The sequence below is a fragment of the Canis aureus genome, chromosome 11, assembly GCF_053574225.1.
Source record: "Canis aureus isolate CA01 chromosome 11, VMU_Caureus_v.1.0, whole genome shotgun sequence".
NCBI lineage: Eukaryota > Metazoa > Chordata > Mammalia > Carnivora > Canidae > Canis > Canis aureus.
Genome location: NC_135621.1, coordinates 19,543,212 through 19,568,997, shown reverse-complemented (window position 1 = coordinate 19,568,997; position 25,786 = coordinate 19,543,212). Strand labels below are relative to the sequence as shown.

The window sequence follows — 25,786 nt, the reverse complement described above, 5'->3', positions numbered from 1 at the left end:
CCGTTCCTGGCCATCCCAGGAGCGCCCGCGGAGGCAGGCCGCTGGGGGCGGGGCTGCCCTGGCCGAGGTGGCCCAGGACACCAGAGCCTACCTTTGGCACAGGTTCGAGCCCGCGCCCCCCGCGCCTGCGGAAGCCCCCTACGCCCCAGCTGTGGCCGCGCCCCCCGAGGCCACCCCCGCTGCCCTGGCCAGCGCCCCCGGGATGACCGCAGCGGGGCCCCCGGCGGCCGTCACCACTGTGGCCCCAGCCACGTGCACAGCAGCTGTTCTGGGGACAGGGACGAAGGATAGGTAAGCAGGGCAGTTGGGGCCGGGGCTGCGGGACCTCGGGGTGCTGCGGGGCGTCAGCCACAGGAGCTCCAATCGTGCCTGCCTGCCCCCCCACAGGAAGATGGACTCCCCGCCACCCGCAGGAGCCGCCTTGAACGGCCCCGTGTGACGCTGCTGCCACCCAGCCACGGCGCGCCCTTAATCGAGGAAACTACCTGGTGATGCAATTTGTCTTTTTTAATTTAATTTTATTTTAAAATAAATGCTGCATTGGTAAAGCTGGCAGTTGGAACCAGTTGGACGGCCCAGCTTGCGTCTCTCCTGACGACCCTGAGTGGGCGTCGAGCCCAGCTCCGCTTACAGCAATAAGGCCTCCGATGTGCTCTGCCCGGGAGCCGGGCAGTCCCAGACGCCGTGCGGCCCGAGGGCATGGACGCCACAGGCTCCGAGCGTCCGTTTTTACTGATTTTTTTTTTAAACAAACGCAGGAAAGAGCCACGTGTTTGCACTTTTGTGTCCAGCCAGAGCGAAGGGCCTCCCCGGCCCTGGGGACAGACGTGGGTCTGGAGCTGGACTGGCCGTGCAGGGCCGTAGCTGCCCGGGGAGCCAGCCCAGAGCTGGGCTGCAAAGTTGACTGCCTTAAAACAAGCCCCTCGTGGCCGAGTGGGCAGTGGGGGCACCTGGCGGGGGCACCAGGGCGCAGAGACGGGCTTCAGCAGTGCCAGGTGGGGCGGGGTCTGCGCCTGTGGGAGGGCAGGGCCAGGTCACGGGGTCCTGGGGGGGTCTGCAGGATTATTTTGTGTTGAGTCCATTTTTAATGTTCTGATCATCTGACAGGGCACCCAAGACCCCAATTCCCAATAAAAGTTGTGTTATTCTTACTGACAGCCCTGTGTGGTGTGCGGCTGACAGCCCGGAGCCCCAGCTGGGCCCTCCCCAGCTCCCCCCTCCACCCACCGCACCCCCATTGGGGTGGTTGGGCGGCCACAGGCCAACAACTGAGCTGGGGGGGTGGTCTCCTAACGACTCACCTGACATCACCTGTCTTGCCTGTGTCCACATCTGCTGTTCACCCTCCGCCCCCCCCCCAACCACCAGCCGCACCTGCTGGGAACCCAGCGCCCAACATCCACCTGGCTGGCTCCTCGTGCAGGTGGGACTCACAGGAGGGAACACGACACCTGTGCCCCGGAGGCCGGCCCCTGTGTGCACCTCAATGGCCATCGCCACCCATCAGGGTGGGTGGGCACAAAGCAGCAGCCTGTGGACCCCCCACACACACCATGGGCTCCCAGCACAGGGGGAGGCGGGCTGAGCGGGTAGAGGACACACAGGATGCGGATGTTAGTTCTCTCTTTATAGACTCTGGTTCTGGGAAGGGGGGGGTGGCGCCGGGGGACCAGCACGCGGAGGGGGCTGTGCGGGGCGGTATTTACAGGCCCACGGGGCGTACCGGGCCCGGCCGCTCACCCACGACTCCAAAATAAGTTACCGCGGGCCGGGCGGGCGGGCGGGCGCTGGCAGGGGCTGTACAGGGGGGGGCCTCAATACTGTCGAGGGCGGGGGCTGTAAACATGGCCGGGGGGCCCTGCCCACCCCGAGTGGTCTCCACGACGGGCTCAGGCGTCCGACAGGCAGCTCTGGATCTGGTCCACCCACTGCTGGGCTGACGGCACATCCTGGGCACAGAAGTTGTAAACGCGACGCGTCGTCTTCACCTAGGGACGGCGGGTGGATGACTGCACGGCCCGGGCCCCCCTGCCCTGCCTCCCCCGCCCCCCACCCCTGCCCCACTCACGTCAAAGAAGGCCTTCTCGTCCACGGTCTTGGGGGCGCCCATGGTGGGCGTGCCTGGGGCCACGGCCTCCACTTCCGCCAGGTCGATGACGCCCTTGCATTCTGTATCCACACGGTGGTCATAGTAGCGCAGCTGGGGGAGGGCAGGGGGAGGGCAGGGGGAGGTCATGACCTCAGGGTCACGGGTTGGGCAGGGGAAAGGCCAGGGGTCAGGGCAGCCCCGCAGCGCCCCCCCCCCCCCCCCCGCCCCCAGCCCCTGCTCCCCGACCACTCACCTGGTGCTTCGTCTTGTCCAGCACGAACCAGCGGGCCTTCCAGGGCTTCATGAAGGCCCCCTTCTTGTACAGCGTGCCCTCGTACGACCTGCGTTCCCAGCACAACCAGGCCCAGGCTGGACCCAAGGCTAGACCGGCCAGGGCGCCAGGAAGCAGCCCTGGGCACAGCTTAGAAGGGGGAGGACATGGGACAGGGTCCCCACCCTGCACCCCTCGCAGGAGAGGATCAGGGACGGCCTCAGGGCAGCAGCCCCGCAAGCCGGGAGGTCGCCCTCCTGCCGCCTACCCCCACAGAGACCCCACGGCCACCATCCCTCTGCTCCTGTGTGGTCCCTGCGGCCTGGCTGTGGTCACTGGTTCTGCATCCCAGACCACCCCGCCCCGGCCTCCCGCTTGAGCCACCATGCCGGGGACGGCCCCCCACAAATCCTGCAGTTCCCTATCAGGACCGCCAGCCCCTGTGGTCCCCCAGCACCGAGACCCCTCGCCAAGGCGGGAAGCGCCCCCACCTGTTCTCACTCTCCGCCGTCTGGAACTGACTGTACAGGGTGCTGGTGCTGCGGCGCGCGGCCTGGCGGGAACTGGACGCCGTGGAGCCGCTGCTCTGGTCACTGTCCAGGCTGAGGCTCAGGGTGGAGCCCACAGGCCCCTCCTGCAGGTACACGCCTAGCGAGCGGCGGTGGTGCGGCACACTGGACACCAGCAGGGAGCTGGGGGTGCCCTGGGGGCGGGAGGGGCACCTGTGTCAGGGCCAGCGGCCCCGCCGCACCCGACAGGCCAGCTCCCCTGGCTGCCTATACCCACGTCCACTCACACGTCCGTCGGGCCGGCCCTCGAGGCGCTGCGCCGCCTTCACCCGATCCCAGGTGTCCTTCCAGCGCTCGGGGGGTCGCCCCAGCTCTGCCTCCAGCCGCTGCAGCTCCTGGGGGACAGTTGGGAGACTAAGATCACTCAGAAGAAAATATCCAGACTGAAACGTGGAAAGAAAATTACAGAAAAACAGGGAAGCAAAGTGACAAAGGTCTAATGGGTCTGACCAGAGCACAGAAGTGGGTGAGGGTAGGGACGGGCCAAACATTATCTGGAGACAACAAAAATTAGTCATGCAAACTAGAAAGGAGCAACCGGGCGAAGGCTGCTCAGGATGCTGATCTGCATGGTCCACGGGGTGGGGGTGGGGGGGATATGGATGCGCGGCCGTGGCTCAGCGGAGCCTCGGGGATCCGAGGCCTCCGGGAGCCTCCGGCCGACCCCACAGCCACAGCCCGACATCATAAGGCCCAGAGGGAGCCGCCGCTAAGAAGCGGTGCGCTAACCCCAGACTCTGAGGCTCCGCGACGCAGGAAGGTGCGGGAACTCCCAACAAGGTGGGGACACAGTGTCCGAGCTGGGCTTCCCACACCTAGGATAAAGCCCTCCCCAGAGCTGCCCCCGCAGAGCCCAAGAACCACCCTGCACTGAGTGCAAGAGTAAGACCCAGAACTTTCCAGGGAGACAGTCTGATCTCAACAACGTAGAATCCACAATGTCGATTATTTAAAAAGTTATTAGACAAAAAAACAGGCAGAGGAGATCCGTGCTTAGGGGAGAGGAGGTACTGGAGGTGCCGCACGACAGATTCACAACAGGGGCTGTGAACACACGTACGACGTAAAGGAAAGGATGGACATGATGGCCGAGCAGATGGGGAATTTCTACAGAGAATGGAAACTGTATTTTAAAAAAGCAAATGGAAATTCTAGGGCTGAAAATTATAATACCTGACATGAAAAATTCATTAGATTGGCTTGTAAGAGGATATTCAGAAAGAAAGACCAGTGAACTTGATGATCACAGAAATCATGCAAGATGAGCTGCAAGTAAACTTTGGAGGGAAAAACACACACACCCTCCGGGGATCAACGGGACAGGAAAACTGCAGAGAAATGATGGCTTGTCATCGTCGTCGTCGTCCCCCGCCCGCCCCCCCCCGGGGTTCAGTCTCTAGGTGGCTGCCTGTGACTCATGACATGACCCCAGGGTCCTGGAATCGGGCCCTGCATGGGGCCTCTGCTCACAGGGCATCTGCTGCACCCTCGGCCCCTCCCCTGTTCAGGCATGCATGCGCTCTCTCAAATAAAATCTTAAATTTATGGCCTAAATTGCATTGAATTTGATGACAACTACCATCACATAGATTAATAAGCAGCTGAGAAAGCTCCAAGCATGAGGGGCCCCTGGGAAGAGCATGTGACCCTTGACCCCGGGGCCATGAGTTCGAGCCCCATGCTGGGAGTAGATATTACTCAAAATAAACTGTAAAACGCCAGATGATGGTCAAATCGCTGAAACCAAAAATGGAAAAATCTTAAAGGGAGAGAAAGAAAGGGAGAGGTGACACGCATGTTACAAGGTTCCTCTAATGTCGGGAAACTGTAATGACAGCTTTAAACCGCCGAGTAGAAAAACCTGTCAACCTAGAATTCTACATCCAAACAAAACACCCTTTAAAAATAAAGGCACTGGGGCGCCTCGTGGCTCAGGTCACGACCTCAGGGTCACGGAATCGAGCTCCATGTCCGCTGTGCACTCGGGAGTGGGCTTCAGACCCTCCCTCCCCCACTCAAAGGGTCTTTCTCTTTCTCTCAAATAAATCTTAAAAAAAATAAAATAAAAATGAGAGATGTCCCGGGGTCGCAGGATCGAGTCCTGTGTCGGGCTCCCTGCAGGGAGCCTGCTTCTCCCTCTGCCTGTGTCTCTCGTGAATAAATAAAATCTTTAGAAAAAAAAAAAAATGAAGGCATGGAGCACAAGGCTGGAGCAGTTGGGGTGTGTGACTTGGGATCTCGGTTCTGAGCTGAAGCATGATGCGCGTACAGATCACAAAGACTGCAGCCCAAGCACGTCAAAAAACCGGGCAAAGGTGCTAAACATTTCAGTGAAAACCTGTCAGATTGGGTCAAAATAACCAGATGCTGAGTGCGGGAAACTCAGCTTCAAGGGACACAGACCAGCCCGGCAGCGAGGCCGCGGGAGGACAGTGCACATCAGGGTCCCAAGATGGACATGATCACCTAAGACAAAGGGCCTCTGCTAAGCTTGGGGCCCCGTGTCCCCCCGACCCCCCGACCCTGGTGGGATCTCCAGAGGCCGCGCCTTCCTCCAGAACAGGACAGGCTCCCAAGGCCTGAGCCGCCGCCGGGGGAGGGGAGGACGCATGGCCGCTGGATTGCCGCCCCCGCCCCCACTCCGGCTTGGGCCAGGCCCCACCCCGCACTGCTGTGCCCACTGGGCCCCGCCCTGGCGGACCCAACCCGAGGAGACACACGCCCACCCGAACCGAAAGCAGAGGGAGGGACAGACAGACGCCTGCACGTCCACCTCAGCTTCCAGGCCCGCTTCCCCGGACAGAGGGACGGGGCAGGAGAGAACCCCAAGAACAGCTGCCCCCTGAGGCACGGGTGGGGGTGGGCAGACAGCACGACGGCCCCGGACAGCCCCGAGTTCCCCGAGGGCTGAGGCCGAGGTGCCCGGGGTCATCCCTGCCCGCAAACATGACGTGGTGCAGGGCGGGGCGCGCCCTGCCGGATGGGGGTTCGCGGGGGGAGGGGGGGGAGCGCATGCACCTCCAGCAGGCGTGAGATGGCGTCGGGCTGCGCCCGGGGGCGGCTGTCGTAGCAGGGCCACACCACGCGGCGCCGGCTCTGCGGTGCAGCCCCGTCCGGCCGCTCGTCCTCCGGGGGCTCGGGGGGCCCCTGCGCCAGCTCCCAGTCGTACGGGGGGCCCTCGGCCAGCGTCTCCTCGGTGTAGAAGTCCCACACCTTCAGGTTGGACACGTTGCTGTAGGGCCGCAGGACCTGGGGGGGGGTGGCCGTGAGCAGCTGCACTGCGGGGCGCCCACCCCCCCGGCCGGCCCGGCTCACCTCCGCGTCCTCGGGCGCGTACATGTAGTTGTAGAACACGGGCGTCCTCCTGCTCAGCCGCTCCACGTACTCCCACACCGACCTGCACGCCTGCTGGCCCCTGCGCTCCCCCTTCTCCTCGTACAGTAGCCCTACGGGGGCAGTGCTGAGCCCGGGCCGCGCCGCACCGTGCTGCCCGCGCCGCCCCGCCCTGCGCAGCCCCGCCCCACGCAGCCCCCCCCCCCCCCTCGCCCAGGCCCGGCCCTACCCAGCTCGATGCGCTCGTAGTCCGAGTCCAGCAGAAAGGTCCGGAAGCGGCGGGAAGCGTGGTGGTAGCCGAGGAACTTGAGGTAGAACGGGCTGAATTCGAACTCCATGGGGAACTGCAGGTGGACCTGCGGGGGCAGGGGGTGTGGGCAGGGGGTGGCAGGCGCCCCCCACCCCCACCCCCGGCAGCTCCCCGCCCCCCGCAGCTCTCCCCTCCCCTCCCCCCACTCCCCACAGCCACCTCCCCCGCCCTGCACGCTCACCTGGTGCACACAGTCCAGGAACTGTAGGAAGACGGGCGTGAAGCCACTGCTCTGCCCGGCCAGCGTGTGGGCGCCGCGGTGGCTGAAGCGGTGGCCGAAGGACAGCCACTCCTTCTCCACCAGCAGCCGGAAGCCGTCCAGAGTGCGGTAGAACGGATCGGACAGCAGCTGCACCAGAGACACCACCTGCGGCCGCCTGCCCGTCAGGACACGCCCCGGGCTGCGGCCCAGGCTGTCCCGTGGCCCCGCACGCACCTGCGTCGTGATGTCCCAGCCGTCCTCCAGGCTCACCAGGACGGAGGAGCCCGAGTCCAGAAGCTCCACCACCAGCACCGACACCTGCAGCAGCTTGTGGATCTGCGGGTGCGGCGGCCCCTGAGCACCACTAGCCGGAGCCCCCACCCAGCCCTGGGGTGCCCCCCCCTCCGCCCGCAGCAGGGGGTGCAGCAGACCTGGATTAGCCACTCCGAGTCTTCCAGGGAGCGCAGGAAGGACGCAGGGCCCGGCTCGGCAGCAGGGCAGCCGGGGACACAGGCCTTCAGCAGCTTCTTGAAGCTGGCCTTCACCTGCCGCGCCTCAAACACCTCGATGGGCACCAGCTCCCACTGCTGCAGGGGGTCTGGCCGCACGCCCTGAGGAGGCCAGCATGCTGAGCCGCGCCCCTGCCACGCCTGCGCCCCCCCCCCCACCCCCGCCCTACCCACTCACCTTGAGCTGCGCTTTGTCCCCGATGATGTAGAGGGCTGCGCGCTGGGGCCGCAGGAAGCCTGGGTCAGGGGGGGCCCCATTAGCCTGGGGTGGGCCCAGCATGTCTCTGCCTGCCAGCCGGGAGCCCACGTCAACACCGAGCCCGCCGCTGCGCCCACTGGCCCGGACACTGCCCCATTTACCTGCACAGAGAAACACGATGAGCACCCGACCAGGCCTGGGGCGCCCCTGGCTGGGCCTGCGCTGGCATGAGTTGTTGGGAAACCGGGGTGGGACGTAGGGCCTCAGGCTGTTAGTCCCCAGGACTGTGGGGGACTGGGTGTGCTGCTCTGTCACACGGGGCTGTTAGTGCCAGCTGCAGGGGACGTTAGTGCCCACGAATGCTCAGTCACATGGGGGGCGTCAGTGCCAGGTGTGGGGGAGCCAGCCTGTGCGGCCAGTACGGTACCTCGGGGAGTGGTCCGTCTGGAGGCCGAGGCCGCCATGGGGTTGGACAGCGTGGTGACCCTGGCTCTGGGGCTGGGCACTGGGGGGCACAGCAGAGAAGAGGCTCAGGCCTGACCCCAGGCCCGACCCCAGGCCCAAGGGTCTGCCCCGCACAGAGGGCCTGTGGTCCAAAGGGATGAGCCACAGGGCTGGGCACCCACCGAGCCCCCCGGGGCCCCACACAGTGGGCGGCCATGCCCAGGCCCCCTGAGCCCTCTTGGCCCTCAGGGGCAGGCCAAGGGGCCGAGGGCCGGTGGCAGGTGGGACCCAAGAGGCGGGAATCCTGGGCCCTCCTCCCGACGGCTCCTCCACAGCCCATCCCCGCACCCTCGGCCCCTACGAGGAGGACGCACAGTCGCTCCCAGCAAGGACACAGCGTGTGTCCCTGTGACATGGACGCAGCCTGAACCGGGCCCCCCCACATGGCTGAGCCCCTGGAGGGCCCTCACTCTGAAGCCAGGGGACCCTGGGAGCAGTCGAGCATGCCCTGGAAACGCTGGGGGAAGACACGGGTGCTGGGGAGGGCAGGAGGCGGCCAAGGCAGGGCGATGGTGGAACCATAACCTGCCTGATGCAGGCCCCTGACGTCTGCAAGACTGAAAGCCAGCAGGGGAACAAGAGGGCAGTGGTGGGTGCCAAGGCCAGCCCTCCCCAGGAGCCAGCACCGCGCGCACTGCTGCCCATTCCGGCCCCGGGGCCCCGGCACCCATGGAGCAGTCGCCACACGCAGCAGGGAGGGGGCACCCCATAGTGGGCGCCCAGACCAGGGCTGGGGGCGGGGCTGGTGCTCACACAATGCAGGAAGCCCTGTGCAGAGCGACCCCAGGTGGGGGCAGAGCGGGCTGCGTCCTGGAGACCCCCTGCAGATGACGGCCAGGGCAGCGCCGGGTGTGGCACAAATCAGAGCAACTGCACCGCCCAGGGGGACACCATCTGCACTCTGAGGCCCGGCTGGGGCAGCTCCACACTGAGAGCCCACGGACGCCAGACCCCAAGCACGACGGGCTGCACGGGTCCCACGTCCGAGGCCTGACCCTCGAGGATCTATCAGCCGGACCAAGAGGGGTCGGCAGAGCCAGGGCGTCCATGGGGATCCAGGCAGGGGGATGGGGGTAGTGGGGGCGGGGGGGCACAGGGAAGGTCAGGGCCAAACATCGGAGATGGGGAAGGGTCAGTGGGGAAGTCAGAGCGACGCAGGGTGAGTGCCAGGGGGGGTGCCATTCTGACCCCCCCGATGCCCCTCGTGCCCCGACTCACAGAGCGTGTCCTCTCCTGCCTGAAAGCCCCTCCCAGAAGCCAGTGCGAATGCTGCTCACCTCTCAGCAAGGTCCCCACCTGCCACCCCCTGGACAGCAGCACACACGGCACATCACTGAGCACCTCAGAGGCCGCCCCCTGCCAGCACCCCTACAGCCCCTCGGCCATGCCGTGCCCCTCCCCCAGGTCCGGCGTCTTCTATGCCAAGCGCAACAACGAGCGAGACCCTGCCACACAGTACGGAAGGGAGGACCAGGTCAGAAGGGCCTGGATCCACTTGGGGGCAGCAGGTCCTGTGGGCGTGGACACAGACGGGGAGGCCAGGACGCGGGGGATAGAGCCCCAGCAGCCGGACGGCCTTGACGAAGGGGGGCCAGGGACCATGGGAGGACTGGGAAGGACTGAGACCAGGGTAGCTGTGCCGGTGACCCGGTGACCTGGAGGCAAGCCGTGGGCGAGGACAACGAGGCAGGAGAGAGGAGCGAACATAGCAGGCCTTCAGGTACTTACGTGACCACCTCCCCACACCTCCTGCCCCTCGCTGGCCTGCCCGCCCTGCGTGCCCTCCCGCCGGCCAGTGCCCCTCACCATGGCCGCCCACGTGTGCGGAGGAGAAGCCGCTGAGCGTGTTCCGTCCCGACGCGTCCGCGTAGCGCGGCATGGAGCTGACCACGGCCTGCAGGTACTTCTCCTGCTCTAAGCTGCCAGAGTCTGCCTGAGACTGGCCTAAGAGGGAGAGTGGGGGGAGGAGCTGGAGCCAGCAGCGGGGTGGCGGGCAGCGGGCGGGGGCGGGGCCCAGGCAAGTGCGGTACCTGGAGAAGGTGTGTTCTGGGCCTTAAACAGGCCGACAACGCCCTTGCCGTGCAGGCCCCCAGAGCGCAGCAGCACAGCCTTGGAGCGCCCACTGCGCCAGCACACCACCGGGAAACGGTTCTGGCGGTAGCAGCGGGAGACACGCTGCAGGGCATTGTCCTGGACGCTCTGGGGGACGATCAGCAGCCCCGGGTAGCTGTGGGCAGTCACACCCGTCAGGGCGAGGCAGTGGCGACAGGGCCCCCCGCCCCCCCCCCCCCCCCCCCAGGGCCTCCACACGCTCCCTGCACGCGCAGCCCCCGGGGCCACTCACCTGCGGCAGATGGCATACATGCGGTTGACCGGGGAGATCCGGAAGGGCTCGGACTTGGCGCGGCTCAGGCTGCTGCTCAGGGTGCCCAGCCCCAGACGCTGGTAGTCGCGGCAGCATGCCCGCTCCACCAGGCTGCTCATGGTCATGCGGTCCGAGGGCTTCAGGGCCGAGGAAGGGGTCAGCGTGCTGGGCTCCAGCTCCTCCGACACTGGGGCAGAAAGGCACAGGGGAGTGAGCCGCAGAATGCCAGGCCAGCCCTGCAGGAAGCCCCACCCAACCGCCTGGGGCCGCACACGCCCACCTGAGATCTCATCCTCCTGGTCCTCGGGAGGGGGCTGGCCCCGGTGCTCCCAGCTGGGGGGGTTGTACTTTTTCCGGGTCACGTACTGCCGGCCAATGGTTTTCTTGGCGTTCTTCACGAGATTCCGGGACAGGGTCCTGCAGGGGGTGCGAGCAGAGGGTCAGCAGAGGGGGAGCAGAGGGCGGGGGGGCACCCTCGGGGAAGGGCGGGGGCCTGGGTCCACACCGGAGAGAAGGCCCCTTGTCCTTGGTGGTGCGGGGGGGCCGTCCGGGCGCGTGGGTGGAGCCCAGGGTGAAGGCGAAGGTGCCCCGGATGTCCGGCGGGTACCGCAGCTTGTGCAGCTGCTTACGGAAAAGCTCGGCGCTGTCGGACCCCACCTCCTCGTCAAAGGCCATCTTCAGCAGCTGCATCAGGATGAGAGGCGCTCAGAGGTCTGGGCGGCCTCGGGTCCAGCCCCCGCCACGAAGCAGGGCCCCTGCCAGAAGCTGGGGACTCCCTACAGCCTGGGGGGTGTCCTCCTGAGGGACAGCGGGTGTGCGGGGGCCACTCGTCACACTGTGTGGCCCAGGCCAAGGGACTCAGTCCTTCACCGTGTCTCACATCCGTCTGTGTGACTCTGTTGTTGTGAGGGGTTTATGGTGCATGTTCCAGACACGGGTTCAAGGATCAGGGATGCACCAAACCAACAGAAGAGCCGTAAAGGCCAACACGTCACACAGCACGTCCCACGGGCAGCGGACACCGAGCTTAAGCACGGCAGCCTGCTCGTAAACACAGAAATCACGGAGACGGGGAGCTCCAAGCCTGTGGAGCCGTGAGAGCCACGCCCGGGGGCCCGAACCTCCCCAACACGCTCACCACCACGTGCCCCGGCGGACCTGGAATGTGCAAGAGCGCAGCTGCAGCCCGTCCTGCAGGAGCTGGTCCACAGGGGTCTGCACATTGATGCGCTTCTCCTTGGTCAGCGCGGCCACCGGGAAGGAACGGACCACCACCTGTTCCCCGACTTCTCCCAGGCCAGGCAGAGTCAGGGGGAGGGGAGGGCAGACCATGGCCGATCTTGCATGGAGACCCTGCGCCCAGTCCTGTTCACCCCGAGGACCCGGGGTGGGGTGGGGGGGGGCAGAGGCTCACCCAGGGGGTCAGTAGGCATCCCCGTGAAGATGACCCGGTACGTGGTCAGGAAGACGGCGCCCTCAGCCGGGAGCAGAGCAGGGCCTCCCCCGCTGCCCCCTGCACCCTCCTCACGCCCGTCTGGCAGCAGGTAGACACGCAGGCCGTCCAGCACGCACTCCTCGCCAGGCAGCAGGCGCGGCCGCAGCAGTTTGGGCTGCTCAGGGACGACAAGGCACCTGAGGATACTGCCCTGGCCCTGGGCTGCAGCCCTGCCCAGCCCCCGCTCACCTTTTGGATGGGGGGCAGCCTCTTGCTCTCACGGTGCACGGCCTCCAGGGTCTCAATGTGCATCTGGACGATGTCTGGGGGACAGCAGTTTTCACGCCCTGGGCCCCCACGCCTGCCCGGCCACGGAGAGCGTTTCCACACCCAGACCCCCCCCATACCTGGCACCATGACATGCAGCCCCTTGAGGTGGTCGCTGGTGACCCCACTCTCCGTGCAGACCTTATCCACAAAGCGGTTAATGAAGCGGACCACGGCCCCGGCCACATCGCAGGTCTCTGCGTCCTCAAAGCCGCTCTCCGTGTCATAGCTCTCCGCCACGCTGCCCGCCATGCTGGCCAGGGAGGGGCACAGTGGGCACAGGCCCACCACCACAGCCCCCCCGCCCTCCGAGGCCCCGGGCCGCCCCGCACCTGTTGGTGACCAGGCTGTTGCTGGCGCTCTCTAGGTCGCCCAGGCCCGCACGCTCCCGCAGCAGGCGGTTCTTGCTGCTGTCCAGGGGCAGCAGCAGGTAGCTCATGCGGTTGGCGTAGTGGATGGCCTGGCTGAACACCGTGCTCTCCTCCTTCTGCACCAGCTCTTGCTGCTTCTCGCGGCTCAGGGTCGGCCACAGGCGCCGCTGCTCAGACGCCACATCCAGGGCAGAGCGCTCGTCCTCCTGTGTAGACGCGTCCCCCACCTGGCACAGCGCTGCAGGTGAGCTGGGACCGGGCAGCGCCGGCCCTCGCCCGCAGGCACAGGAGTCCCCGCACACCTGCAAGTGGTCTTGGTCCTCAGCGGGCTCCAGGTAGAGGGCCCGGATGTGGGTCTGCACGTCCCCGTAGAACATGGCCTCCCAGAACTGTGGGGTGCTCCACACAACGTGCTCCTGCACGCAGCTGTACGCAAACTGCGTCACTCCTGGGCTCAGCTTCTGCAGAGGCCACAAAGGTGGGGGGTCACCAGCTGCAGCCAGAGACAGCTGGGGCAGGGCCCCGGGGTCACCCCAGCACTCACCCGGCAGAAGGCTGTGACCAGAGGCAGCAGAGCAGCTGCGATGCCGTGCTCGTCCAGGGAGGTGCAGTCCTGTGGGAGCCCTGAGCCGTCACGACTGGCCCCATGGCTCACCTCTGCCCTGACCCGTGCGGCCGCCAGAGCAGCATCTCCCGCCCGGTCCCTGAGCCGTCTATGCCGGCTCCCAAAGGGCTGCCCAGAGATTCAGGCCAGGAGGTCCCCTCCAACAGAGTCCTCCCCCCGCCACCCCCACCCTACACCAGATCTCCCCCGTTGCCGGCACCACCAGGAGACATCCTTCTGGGGAGCCCGGGGAAGCCCTGCCCACCCCCGTCCCCTGGCCCTCCCTCCCAGCAGGGTGGGAGCCCGGCCTCACCTGCAGGCAGCAGTTCATCATGCGGACCACGAAGTCAAACTGCTGGTGGTCCAGGACCGCCCGGTTCTGCTGCACGTGCAGGTGCAGCTCCTGGGTGAGGCAGCGGCGGGCCGCGCGCCCCTTCAGGGCCCTCAGCACAGCTGGGAGCAACTGGGGACAGGGCACACGGGGCAGGGCCATGAGCCTACATAGGGACCCATCCGGCCATGCCCTGGGGGAGGGGGACACCAGAGCCCCAGCTCTCAGCACAGACACATCTGGAAGCTAGTCTCCAGGCTGGGTGGCTCGATGCTGGGAGCTCACTGCCCAGCAGAGATGACACCTGCGGCAGACCCCGCCCTGCACCTGCGACGGCTGACGGCCTTCCAGGACGGAGCTGTCGCACAGCCACAGGCCAGCGTGAACTGTGCTGTGCACCCCTCTGGGCCTGGGCCCCAGTGCGCACCAGCTCCCAGGTCTGCGGACTCTGCTGGTCAGGGCTTCCACGTCCTGACAGCACATGCCCAGTGCAACACTGGTGGCTGGCTCGCACCAGGCAGACAGGACGGGGCCATGTGCTGCTCTCCTACTAGTTCTCAGTGGAAAGTAACTGGGAGCCCTGCAGGCCCCTTACGGGACACAGAGCAGCTGCAAACAGGATGCGGATTCAAACCGGCCGTCGTGAGACCCACACGTGCCCACGAACCACAAGGGAGGGGCAAGACAACGTGGAGGTCCTAGTTTTACCCAAAACCAAAGCAACCAAACCAAACTGGTGTGGGCCTCCACTTTTTCCACCAAGGATGTACAAGAAATTCAACAGTAGACAGAGATGAAGTAAACCCCTCCCTCCCGCGAGCGCCCCCAGCAGGCCCCATCCAGCTGCCCAAGGGAGGTGTCACCGCGTGTCACCTGCCCCACCTGCCCCTCCAGCCACCAGCAGCTTCAGCGCCCTTCACTGGGGCTCCCTGCACCCGGCAGCCCTCACCTTCTTGGCCTCAAGCATCTTCCCCTCAAACACGTAGGAGATACAGTTCCGAACCACCTCCAGCCTGCGGGCACTGTTGCCATGGAGCCCGCTACTCCGCTCCAGGATGGCAGCTGGGAGCAGAAAATGCACTCATCTCCAGCCTCATGCCCACCCTGGGCCACGCGCAGGGGCCCCTCCCCATACGCACTCATGGGTGGCCCCGAGGGCACGGTGGTCCTCCTCTCAGCCTTCACGGCTGGGGGTGCGCCCTGCATCTTGGCAGCGGCCTGGTCTACGATCCACTGCACCATGCCGTCGTCCAGCCGGGGGAAGGGGCGGGGCACCCGCCGCAGGTGACTGGCCTCCCCCGGCCTCTGCACCTTGTGCATAGCCACCGCAGGGTAGGGGTTCTCCTGGGGGGACAGACAAGTGTGGGCAAGCAACCGGGTGCCGGGTGGCACAACGACCTAGCTAGGCCGGTCCACCCCCTCGTGCCACCTGCCGTACGTTCTTATAAAGCTGCTCTGCCAATTCTTTGACGTGACGCAGGACTCGCTGGGGGTGGTTCTCATCCGCCCGCATCCGTGCCACCTCATGGGCCACCAGCTGGGGGAGGAGGCAGGGTCAGGTGGGTGGGGCGGGAGTGATGGCGGGGGCTCCTCCCACCCGGGCTGGGGACGAACCTCATCGAACAGGTCCGTGGACCGGTAAGGGACCCCACGCTCCGACACGAAGCCTGCAAAGGCCATGCCCTCCAGCACCTTCATCAGGAAGTCGTCCTCCATCAGCCCCCGCTGGCCCAGGAAGGCTGCCTGGGGGCACACAAGGGGGTCAGCCCCTAGCACTATCCAGCTGCCTCCACCCGCAGCCCCACCTGCGGCCCAGCCCACCTTATGAAAGCGGATGACAGGCTCTGGGTGGATACGGACCATGTGCAGACACCAGCGGTAGCCCTGCAGGAGCTGAGCAAAGAGCCGCAGAAAGACAGCACGCAGCTCCTTGTCCTGGGGCACAGGTGAGCGCAGGTGAGAACGAGGACCAGGCCCGGGCCCGCCCCCTCCCCTGCTCATGGGCTCATGGCTACCCTCCACCCACCCCGGCTCCACCTCGATGCACCCAAACACACCTATCCAGACCCTGCCCAGGCCTCCCAGGCCCCCTGCCCCATCCTGCCCCTGGGTGGCAGCAGACCTAAGGAGAGGGCACAGGGTTAGCGTGGGCCTCTGCCCTGCAGCTGCCCATGACCCCCACCTGCATCTTCAGGGAGGAAGCATTCGCTGTGGGTGGTGGGAAGGCAAGATCCGCCAACTCCAGGTCTGGATCCAGGACCTGCAGGAGCAGAGGGGAGCAGGGACGACTGCCAAGCAGCTGACCCCATCCCAGCGTCCCTGAAGCCCCTGGTCCTGCCTCACCATGCTCAGCACACTGTGCGTCTGGCTCTGCAGGGGCTCCGGCAGCGGGGGGATGTGCACGCACTCCGGCACCGTCACCGTCCCTCCATCCAGATCAGCAACGATCACATCCAGCTACGGAGCAAAGGGGGCAACTGGTCACGGGCCCGCCAGCCAGTCAGCAGGGCCTGGAGTAGGGAGACGGGCCCCACCACGGCCCTCACCAGCTCCTGGGTCTCTGCCTGGAAGGCTGCGTTGACACCGATGATGAAGGGTGTGGGCGTGCTGAGGACCTCCAAGAGCTGGGCCGGCAGGATGGGCACATAGGTGAAGCTGTAACAGCGGAGAGCTCGGTGCCGGAGAGCCCGGGGTGGGGAGCTGGGGGACGGGAGGAGGGTGGGTGACAGCAGGGGCACCTGTATCGGAGAGGGAAGAGCAGCGCCAGGAGCCCCCGGCATGCATCTGAGAGCCGCTGGTAGCTCCGGGACAGGAAGAGCACTTTGTGCTCGGTGAGCGCCGCGCAGAACAAGGACAGCACATTGGTGATGCCTGCAGGGAAAACCAGGCTAGAAGGGGCTACTGAGGGAGAAGCCCACCCCACCCGCCCACCCCCGGGAGAGGAGGGGGGGCCTGTGCGGGGCGGGGGCGGCCAGGCTCACCCAGCTGGCGGAAGAGCAGGGCCACGCTGCAGCGGCTGATGGGCAACGAGTCGGCGAGTGGGGTCTGGATGACCTGTCGGTCACCGGCCCCCAAGGAGATGGTTCTCTGTGGAAAGAGAGGGACCGGTGTTCAGCCGCTCTGAGCAGACCCCTGTGAGCCCGGAGCTCCGTGAGCGGAGGTGAGACTGGCCCCGACAGGCCTCAGGAGGGAAAGGCCTTGCCCGGCCTGCGGCCTGAGCAGAGCTGCGGAGAAAACTCAGGGCCTCTGACCTGGGGCGGGGTGGGGCCTGGGAGGGCAGAAGAAACAAAGAATCCATACCACTCCGTCCTCGACAGAGTCCAGCTGCACAGGACAGACAGGCAGAGAGACACGGTTAGACGCACCCACACGCGGGGCACTGAGCAGGGAGCAGACGGGCACACCGACACTAACATCCAGACAGGCACACCCAAGGCCCCAAGGACAGAGAAACGGAAGGAGCCGGGCAGGGAGCCAGGAGGGACAGGGGATGCACAGGTAGCAGCAGGCAGCGCCACAATGCGGCCAGCACCCGAGGCCCGGGCCAGGTGGAGCCCAGCTGGACTCTGAGCACCTCGGGCCCCGTGCACATGGCCCTGGGGCACCAGGAGGGCCTTGGCTGTGGGTAAACAGCACATGCCCCCAAGACCCACCTGTGAGCCCCCAGCCAGGGGGATGATGCACGTGAGCAGGTTCCCAATCACGTTCTCCAGGCCCACGTTCAGGCCCTCCACGTGGATGGTGTAAATGAGGCCCAGGCTGTTCTGCAAGGACACAGGCTGGGGAATGCTGGCCCTGCCGCTGGGGCACCCCATATCCTGCCTTGAACCCTGGCTGCCTGCCTCACCCTGAACACCTCTGCGTGGTCCAGTCGAGACACCAGCACCAGGGTCTTTGGTGCAAACAGCTGGCCAGGTGTGGCAGGCGTTGCAGGTGACAGTTGCACCAGGCCACCCTCGTCCGCCTCCTCCTCCCGCTCTGTGGCATCCTCGGTGCATACCACTTCCTGTGGACACAAGCCCCGTCTGCCCAGCTCTCAGGCATGTCCCATGAGCCCAGGGGGAGGACACAGGTGATTCAGGCAGGAGCAGCCCTCTGTGAACTCAGGCCCTGAAGGCTCAGGCACCAGGACTTGCCACAGACAGGGAGACACCCCAAGGGCAGGGAGCTGGCCGCAGCCAGAATCCCACACGGGCCACACCCCAGGGTCCCCAAGATGACCTGTGTGGGCTCTGCTGGCTCCCAGAAGGTCAGGCAGGCGCAGTAGTGCCGCTCAGAGTTGATGTCGGTGAGGACAGCAACGAAGAAGGTTGGTGGGTTCCTCTCAGGACACAGCTGCCACCCACTGGGCTGGCAAAACTGTCGAGGAGGGGGGTTGGGGTCGGCCGTCACCCCCTCAGTGTCCCTGCCCTCACAACTCTGCACCCAGGGCACAGACACCAGGTCCCAGTGTAGCAGACAGCGCCTTGCTCTGCGACCCTGGGTGCATCTCGCCTCCTGGACCTCAACCCTCCCCCCCAGAGGAAGTCACAGCCTCTGGGGTCTCACTGTGGCCAGAGCACCCCGTGGTGCAGGACATGGGATCCACCACCACAGGGAGGGACATGACATGACCCTGTCCGCCAGCCCATGACCTCCCACCAGCCTCTGCAGCAGCTTAGAGATGTCCTCGTGCCCACCAAGGAGCTAGGTCACCGGCACTGGGGAGGCTCCCCGCAGTCCTGGAAAGCAGTGCCGCGCCCCCACCCCCCACCCCCCGCCCCGCCGGTCTCAGCAGCCCCCACTTACCAGCTCGATGCCCTGAGGGAACGGGTTGTCCTCCCAGTCCTTCTCTGGGAAGCGCTGCAGGATCTGGCCCTGGCCTTCCCCACTCCCTAAGGACAGGAGCAGGTGGTCAGGGCACCACCCACCTCCCAAGCCGCCACCCAGCCAGGGGTTTCAAGGGTCTCCGACGGATACCTCCTGCCCACCCTGGCCTCCATTTGGCAGCACACCTGTCATTTCCCTAAAAACAGTCTTGCAAGGGGAGGCCACTGGGCAGCCACAGACCCCAAGGCCAAGAGAAGCCCCTGGTTTGGTACAGGGAGTCCTGGAAGCCTTTGGCGAGGCCAGGCACCAAGTGGAAGGTGGAAGCCCCAGCCCAGTGCTGCTCCCCAGCATGTCCACACCCCCAGCCGGGCCCACACCAGCAAGCCAGCCTAGCCCCAGTCCCTGGCTCCGCCTCACCTGCTGGCCCTAAGCCCCCCGGAAAGGCAAGGTCTTGCACCTACTGCCTGTGCCAGGGGAGAGGAAACTGGGCCCAAACTGCTGCTTGCCCCACTGCCTCGGACACAGGCCCAGCGCAGGTCCCAGAACCCAGCCAGGGGGCCCGGGGAGGGCTAGTAGCTGGCAGGAAGGAGAGAGGCCAGGCCAGGACACCCCCTGAAGGAGTTCCCTCCCGAGTGCTGGGGACCCGGCAACTTGCAGGGGTGCTGAAGGTGGTGGCACACGGGCCTGTCCTCCCCCTGCGCAGAAGCTGGTGCCACACCGGCCGGGGGGCAGGAGGTGCAGGTCTGCTCCCCCCACCCCATGCCTAGGGCACGATTCCCAGCTCAGGGCCACAGTGGTGGGGTCAGAGGCCCTTGCTCGCCGCCTACGGAGCCTAACTAGGAAGCACGATGAGGTCCTGTCAGGGAGCACTCACCTCCCAAGACCAGCAGAAGATGGACACAGGGCCTGGCTCTGCTCCACCCAGCCTGGCAGCACACAAAGCAGGGAAGACAGAAACCTCCCTACCTTCACCTCCCACACACGACAGGCAGGTCCCTGGGCACGGATGTCCCCACCCCTGTTTGGACCAGCTCCAACACCACTGGCCACACCAGCAGAACAGGAGCAAGTAGGTAAGGAGCGGGCAGTGGGCATGAGGCCTCCCTAAGGGCCTGTCCCAAGGCCCAGAAAGCCATGGAGCCCAGTGGGAGGACCTGCTGGACACAGCCCCCCCCACCCCTGCCATGTCCAGCCAGCCCGGTCCACCCTGAACGTATGCAGGAACCACAGGGCCGCAGGCAGAGCCAGGGGCCTGGGTGCCAGTCTGTTCCCGCGGGCACTGGGAGCAGACCCGTCACTGGCCAGCAGAGGAGCTGGGCTCCAATCTCAGGAGACCACCCACCCTCCAGGATCACGGAGGCAATGCCAAGGAGGCAGCGGGCAGGCTGCTGCCGGTGGGGCGAGGTGGGGTGAGGTGGGGCGAGGTGGGGCCATGACTCTGACTCACAAAACCTCAGTTTCCTGTTCCCCTCCCCCTCCCACTCCTGACATGAACCGAGGTGGCAGACGGAGGAGGCGGGGAGGAGGAACAGGTGTCTGCTGGAACCATACCTGCTCACACAGAAGCGCACACAGCCTCCCAGGACCAAGCCTCCAGGGGTCCCTCAGGGCCCACCCCAAGGGCCACCTTCAGCAGGCCCGGGCCAGCTCACCCTGAGCCATGCCTCCCCCCACTGACTTGCTCCCCAAAGGGCTGATTTGTGCACAGCCCCAAACCACCATCTGGGCCTGGGCCTGGCCAGCACCCAGGGCTCACCCAGCTCCTGCCACGAGGCAGCGGGCGGGGGAAGGAAGAGGGGGTGTGTGCAGGCAGGGACGGCAGCCTCTGCCCCACAGCCTCCTCCCTCCCAAGGCCAGACAGCCTCAGAGGGCCGCTCTCAGCAGCTTCTCCGCACGGGGAAGTAGACAACGTAACTGGCCACTGGCCACCACCCACCCTCCCCACCCCATTTATCCTGTGAAATATCAACTCCCACTTGCAGGGCTCTGCCCTCTGGAGACCCAACTGGAGGCTTTCCTTGAACTGTCCCCACTGCCTATGCCAGTGAGCATCCCCCACCCCCAGCTCCTTCTTTGGGCCACGATGGTCCCAAACTCCGCCTTCAGGTCTCAGCTCAAAGAGCACCGCTCCTCCAGGCAGCACTCTGCACCCTGCCTGAGCCTGGGGCCTGCCGCAGGACCTCCCTCCCTCTGCGGAGCCCCTCTATGATTCCCGCTGCCCCTGTTGTCTGGCTGGGCCAGACGGAAGCTCCGCAAGCCAGAGACTACATCTCTGTATCCGTCACTGCACCTGTGCCTGGCACAGACTGCAGCCTAATTAGGCCTCGCTGAATGCACACAGCCAGCTACACAACCACCCTCCCACACCCAGGCCCCCTCACGCCCCACAAGCCAACAGGTCCCATAATCAGAAATGCAGGGCAGCTTCCGGCGTCCCGGGACAGAAGAGCTCTCCCTGGACGGGCACACCACAGAGCAGCCCTACTCCTGGTCTCTCTCCCGCCCTGAGACCCTCCTGCACCTCAGCTCCGCCGGCAGGGGCCAGGCTGCAACCTGGGTACGGGCCTGCATCCTGGGGGAGGTGGATGACCGGCACTGCCGGTCTCCCAGTGTCCGCCACCCACTCAAGCCCTCGTGGCCATGGAGGGGACCTGCAGCAGCTGAGCCCCCGCCCCCGCATTTTTCCCCATGTCGGGGGTCATAGGAGGAAAGGCACCCGACGGATCCACAGTTACAAAACTACTCTAACCAGCACCATCATGGTCCCAGGCTGGGACTTTTTGGGAGGCCTTAGGAGGAAGGGCACTGAAGTCCCCTGAGACACAGATGGGGACAAGCACTTCCTCTTGCAACCGTGTCCCTGCAGCCAGCCCCGTGTGGGCTGCAGGCCTGAACACAGGGCGAGAGAACACAGAGCACACGCTCTGTCATCTGCTGGCAGTGGCTGTCACCAGTGCCAGGCTCCGACGCCCGGAGGGCCGGCCCAGGCCAGCAAGCACTCTGAGCAGAGGCAAGGGAGGATGGAGCCTTACTGCCCCCCCACCCCGACCGCCCCTCGAAAACCCCAGCAAAGAGGCCCTGCGACTCCCTCGGGTATAGGAAGAGGGTGAAGGAAGGACAGGACCTTCCTGCTGCTCCACCCACCCAACCTCAACATGCAGGTCATCCCAGCCACAGCAACAGGATGTGTGCAGGGGGGCTGCAGCCTCGCCAGTGGTCCCCCCCAACCTTCCCTCAGGCAGACCGGACTGGCTCCCAGGGTGGGGGCTGGAAGCCAGATTAGGCCATTCCAAACAGCCCCAACCTGCTCCAGAGGGCAGGACCATGGGTGTGGGGAGAGCAGATGGGGCCCAGGAATGTGGCCTGCTCAGCACAGTCAGGTCTGAGAGGCCAGGCCACAGGACAGAAAGCCTTCTTCTCAAATGCTGGGGCCAGGGTGGGGGGTGGGGACACCAAGAGGGATCCAGCCTCTCCTGCCTGGTAGATGTGCACTCAGCCACCTGGTCAAGAGTGTCTCCTGTCCTCAAAGACACACCCCAGCACTGGCCATGCTATGTACATCAGCTGACCATGGTCAGGCCCCCCCAGCCCAGAAGCTGGGCAAGGGTGATCTGTCTGGCCCCCACAGTGTCCCCAGAGCTGGCCCAGGGTGCAGAAGGTGCTAACTCATGTCCTTAGTGAAGGAGCTCCCCCAACTCACCAGGGGAGAGGTCTGCACTGAAAGTTGGGGTCCCATCCCCCCCTCCCTGTGCTCCTGCCTGGAGAGGTTCACCAGATGGTAACTATAAAACCAGATGCTCCCTCAGGCAGGGCTCCTATACCCAGGCCCTGCACCCACCAGCTCCAGACAGGATGTCTAAGTCCAGGCCAAGAACAAGACATCCCCCACTCCTACCCCCTCCACTGAACCCAGAAGACCCCGCATCCCTGTCCTGACGTCCTAGGCCTGCCAGCACACAGGGTCCCCCACCTCCAGCAGCCCTGCCGACTGTGCCAGTGCCTATAGTGTCCTCACACCTGCTGCTCATCACTAAGAGATCCATCATTTCCTGGAGCCTCCTGTGTGAACAGCTTCACATGCGTGTCCACCTCCTGCTCGTGGCAGCCTGGGAGGTCTGTGTTACTCATTCCAACTCCAGATGAAAAAGCTGAGGTGCAGAGAGCTGGAAGACTGGCCCAAGGTCAAGAGCTATCAAGTGGCAAAGCAGGTACCACTGGCTTCCCCCACGTAGTGTTTCTCTGCTTCAGGCTTCCTGCCACCACCTGGCTCTGCCCCCGGCCCTATGGCTAGGGTCCTAGCCTGTGGGCTTCCTTCTTACGGGATGGAGGAGTCCTCCCAACACAGGCCCAGAGGCTGGGTGGCCAGTCGGCAAGTAACCAGCTCCAGCCCTGGAAGGCAGCAGTTAGGGCAGGCTCCATGGCCTTCACCCCTACTAGGTGACAGTCTGGGACTCCTTCTTGATGCTAAGGAAGGCAGCCTTCTCCCCTGTCTGTACCAGAAGCCACAAATACCAGGGGTGCCCACCCTGAGTGTCACAGCCAGCTTGCCACGGAGCCCACCCACGCCGCATCTCACCTCCCTAATTCACTCTCAATCCCCCACTCCTGCTGCTACCACCCGGCCTCTGCCTGTGGTCTCTGCCTTCCCAGACCCTTCCCACACCACTCCTGCATCATCAGCCTCCAAGCCCACTCTGTTCACGCAGCTCCAAACAGGGCCCCTCACACTGGGCGGCCCCTGGGCCAGCCTGGTTTCCCTGGATCCCATGCAACCCTCTGCTCCAGGCGGCATGGCCTCCTCGCTGCCCCCCACATGCACCGTGGGACAAACGGTTCTTCCTCTGTGGGCCTGTACAACAACACCGAGTGTGAGCCTGCCACGTGCAGACTGGGAGGCAAAGATGACTGGCTCTTGCTGCAAAACCTCCCCGTCTGGAGGAAGACACGCTCATGACTGAGGGTGTCAGGGGACGGACCCTTGGACAGACAGGAGCAGAAGAGAGGAGTGAGTCCTACGAGGGCACGCAGGAGGGTCTGGAGTGTGCAGGATCCGGCAGGTAGAGTCTCAGCAAGAAAGGCAAAGAGGAGAGAGAGTCTGGGTCCTGGGTGATGAGTGTGCCAACCGGGCTGACCACACAGGCTCCCCTGAGGGCATGCGCTGCCCCCCTGCCACTGGGATCTGAGCCCACAGCTTGCTGCTGGGTTTGTCTCTGTGGTAGCTCAGGCCAGGCAATCAAGCTCTGTGCTCGACTCCACTTTACCGACGAGGGAGAGAGCAAGGAAACCGTGGTGGGCTGCTGGAGGAAGAAATGAGATCATGCACACAAAGGGCTGTGCAGGGCCTGGCACACGGAGCGCACTCCCCAACCCACCGTCTCCATGACTGCTGCTGATGTCATGGTCAGGCTGTTTGCTCCTACCCCCGGGCTCAAGGGCCCTCAGACACAGGCGCTGACGCGAGAGATGGACCTCCTGGACATCGACTTGACGCAGCGGTCCCCCACCTAGGGCTTGGCCTGCAGGCATGAGGACCGCGGGCGGCCTGCCAGGAACGCTGGTCCCTCTCCTCCCACTTCCTCCTGTCTCGGCTCAAACATCACCTCTAACCGCCCATCTTCTGCATCCCTAAGCCTCCTGGCCTGAGACACCTCACACGGGCCAGGGGCACCGGGGATCAGAGGAGGGCTTGAGAGCCAAGGATCCGTGTCCGGAAGGGCAGCTGGCGGCGGAGCAGAGGGCCCATCCCTCCCCGTGCGAGCCCGAGGCCGAGCCCTCCCGGACCCTCCCGCCCCCCACCCCGGGCCCCGCCAATGCTCGGCCAGACCCCGTTCGGGCCCCAGGGTGGCGGGCAGGTCGGGCTCGCCGGGTCGCGCTGCCCCGCTGTCCTCAGAGGTACCCCCCGGCCCCGGGTCTCCGACCCCGACCGCGACCCCCGACCCCTAACCCCGGCCGCGACCCCGGCCCCCGACCCCTGACCCCGACCGCGACCCCGGCCCCGACTGGTGCCCCGGACGACCCTCGCGCCAGCCCAGCGGCCGCGGCCCGCCCGCCCCGCGTGTCCCCGCGCACGCCCGCCGCCCCGGCTGACCCCTGCCCGCCCTGGGGCCCCGGCCCTCCGCCCTCAGCCGCGGGCCCGGCACTCACCGCGCGGGTGCGGCCCGAACGCCACCAGCACGAAGTAGTCCGCGAGCCGCGCCATGGCGAGATGCGCGGGCGGGCTCCGCGGCTCGGGGACGCGAGGGCGGCGCGCTCATGGCCCGGCCCCGGCCCTGGCCCGCGCTCCCCGGACACCCCGGGCCCGCTCCGCCGCGGCGGCCAGAGCTCCCGCCGCCATCTTCCCAGCCAGCCGGCCCGCCCGGCTGCGCCGTGCGCCTGCGCGGCCTCTCCCCGCCCCCGCCATGGGCGGGTCCCGCAGCTACCCGCTCCCATTGGTCCGCTCGGCGCGGGCTCGGTGCCCGGGGGCGGGGCTACGCCCGGCCCCGCCCCCCGGGCGCTGACAGTGACGGCGGCTCGCGCGGGTCATCGGCTGGCGTGGCGCGGGTGAGAGCGGGCCCGGGGCTCGGCGCTCGGAAGCCCCATCGGGTGGGGTGAAGCCTCAAGCGCACGCCCTCCGCGGAAAGCGGGGGCAAGGCGGGGGCACCGGGCGCGGGATGGAGGAGACGCCCACGCCCCGGGCGCTCGAGCCCCCGCAGCCGGCCGCGGAGCGAATAGCGGGCGGGGGGAGCGGGAGCCGCCGGCCCGGGAGCGCACGGGGTCACACGGGGTCACACCCGAGGCCCCCGAGCTGTGGCGCCCGGGACCGGGGCCAGAGGACACCCCACCCAGCGGGGGTCGGGGAGGCAGCAAGGGCGCTGGGAACTACGCCGGGAGCCCCGGGTCCGGGCACCTCCCTGGGGCTCATTTACCTCCGCTTGCCCAGGTTACAAACTCGCAGAGACAAGGCACTTTGATTTGATTTTTCTTTATTGGAGGGTTGGGTGGTACCATCACCCTTGAGTTTGGGAAAGAGGGCACTGGCGACAGTGTTGAGGCAGGTTGGGGGGAGGGTCCGGCAGCCCCGGGCATCTACCCACCCCTCCCTCGCTGTCCCTCCAGAGCTGGCCTGCGGCCTCCGTCCTCTCCGCAGTGTCTGGTGGCGTCTGTGACGCTCCCACCGTGTCCAGGTCGGCCCTCTCCAGCCCCAGGCCCACGAGACTACAGGGCAGCCTGATACCTCTGCCAGGAAGACCGCAGGCGCCCAAACCCACCCTCGCTAGGGGCTCCCGCATCGGCCACCAGGAGAGCTGACCTCGTCGCCCGCCCCCAGGGTCACTCAGGCTCTGTCCCCCCAGGCCGCCCCTCCTGCCCCGTGGCACCTTTCTACCGTGAATGTCACGGCTTCGCGCTCCCTCCTCCCCAAGCTGGAAAAAATAAATCAATGACTAGAACCCGGGAGGGCTGCTGCTGCCTCCCTGCCCACCTCCGGACATGAACCAGGCTTCTCCACGGGCCGGCGCTCAACACTTGTCGACTTACTCACCCCGTGAGTGTTTGTTGAGCTCCCATGGTGTGTGCAGCC

General features: G+C 66.0%; 3 protein-coding genes across 17 annotated transcripts in view; 2 read left to right on the top strand and 1 right to left on the bottom strand.

Annotated features, from left to right (window-relative positions):
- Positions 1–1,157, top strand: part of PPP6R2 (protein phosphatase 6 regulatory subunit 2) — an 83,694-nt gene extending 82,537 nt beyond the window's left edge. For all 13 annotated transcript variants that reach the window (XM_077913972.1, XM_077913966.1, XM_077913973.1 and 10 more), the window contains 2 exons: positions 103–291; positions 388–1,157. In XM_077913972.1, coding sequence (XP_077770098.1) covers positions 103–291; positions 388–439 — 241 coding nt within the window. In that variant the 3' untranslated portion in view covers positions 440–1,157. The remainder of the gene's footprint in view (positions 1–102; positions 292–387) is intronic.
- Positions 1,158–1,606: 449 nt separating this feature from the next.
- On the bottom strand, positions 1,607–24,568 carry SBF1 (SET binding factor 1). Of its 3 annotated transcripts, none has more exons than XM_077913953.1 (41): positions 24,373–24,568; positions 18,208–18,293; positions 17,641–17,778; positions 17,267–17,425; positions 17,073–17,183; positions 16,401–16,506; positions 16,158–16,290; positions 15,966–16,074; positions 15,763–15,876; positions 15,602–15,679; positions 15,241–15,354; positions 15,034–15,162; positions 14,858–14,956; positions 14,559–14,763; positions 14,369–14,481; positions 13,402–13,551; positions 13,029–13,097; positions 12,787–12,945; positions 12,446–12,690; positions 12,194–12,366; positions 12,036–12,109; positions 11,766–11,961; positions 11,510–11,637; positions 10,857–11,035; positions 10,632–10,768; positions 10,331–10,538; positions 10,017–10,213; positions 9,793–9,930; positions 7,910–7,987; positions 7,462–7,643; positions 7,206–7,385; positions 7,009–7,110; positions 6,754–6,939; positions 6,492–6,618; positions 6,245–6,375; positions 5,948–6,178; positions 3,157–3,264; positions 2,852–3,063; positions 2,343–2,430; positions 2,069–2,200; positions 1,607–1,988 (listed from the first exon to the last, which is right to left on the bottom strand). In XM_077913953.1, the coding sequence occupies exons 1-41, from the start codon at positions 24,425–24,427 to the stop codon at positions 1,890–1,892; spliced, it is 5,658 nt and encodes a 1,885-aa protein (XP_077770079.1). In that variant the 5' UTR covers positions 24,428–24,568; the 3' UTR covers positions 1,607–1,889. The 3 variants fall into 3 exon arrangements, with proteins under 3 accessions (XP_077770079.1, XP_077770078.1, XP_077770080.1); XM_077913952.1 differs by having other exon boundaries at positions 12,446–12,711; positions 24,373–24,567; XM_077913954.1 differs by lacking the exon at positions 7,910–7,987.
- On the top strand, positions 24,323–25,655 carry LOC144323485 (uncharacterized). The gene is made up of 2 exons (XM_077914005.1): positions 24,323–24,768; positions 25,324–25,655. Exons 1-2 carry the CDS (start codon positions 24,481–24,483, stop codon positions 25,513–25,515), a joined length of 480 nt encoding a protein of 159 aa, XP_077770131.1. The 5' UTR covers positions 24,323–24,480; the 3' UTR covers positions 25,516–25,655.
- Positions 25,656–25,786: the final 131 nt, after the last annotated feature.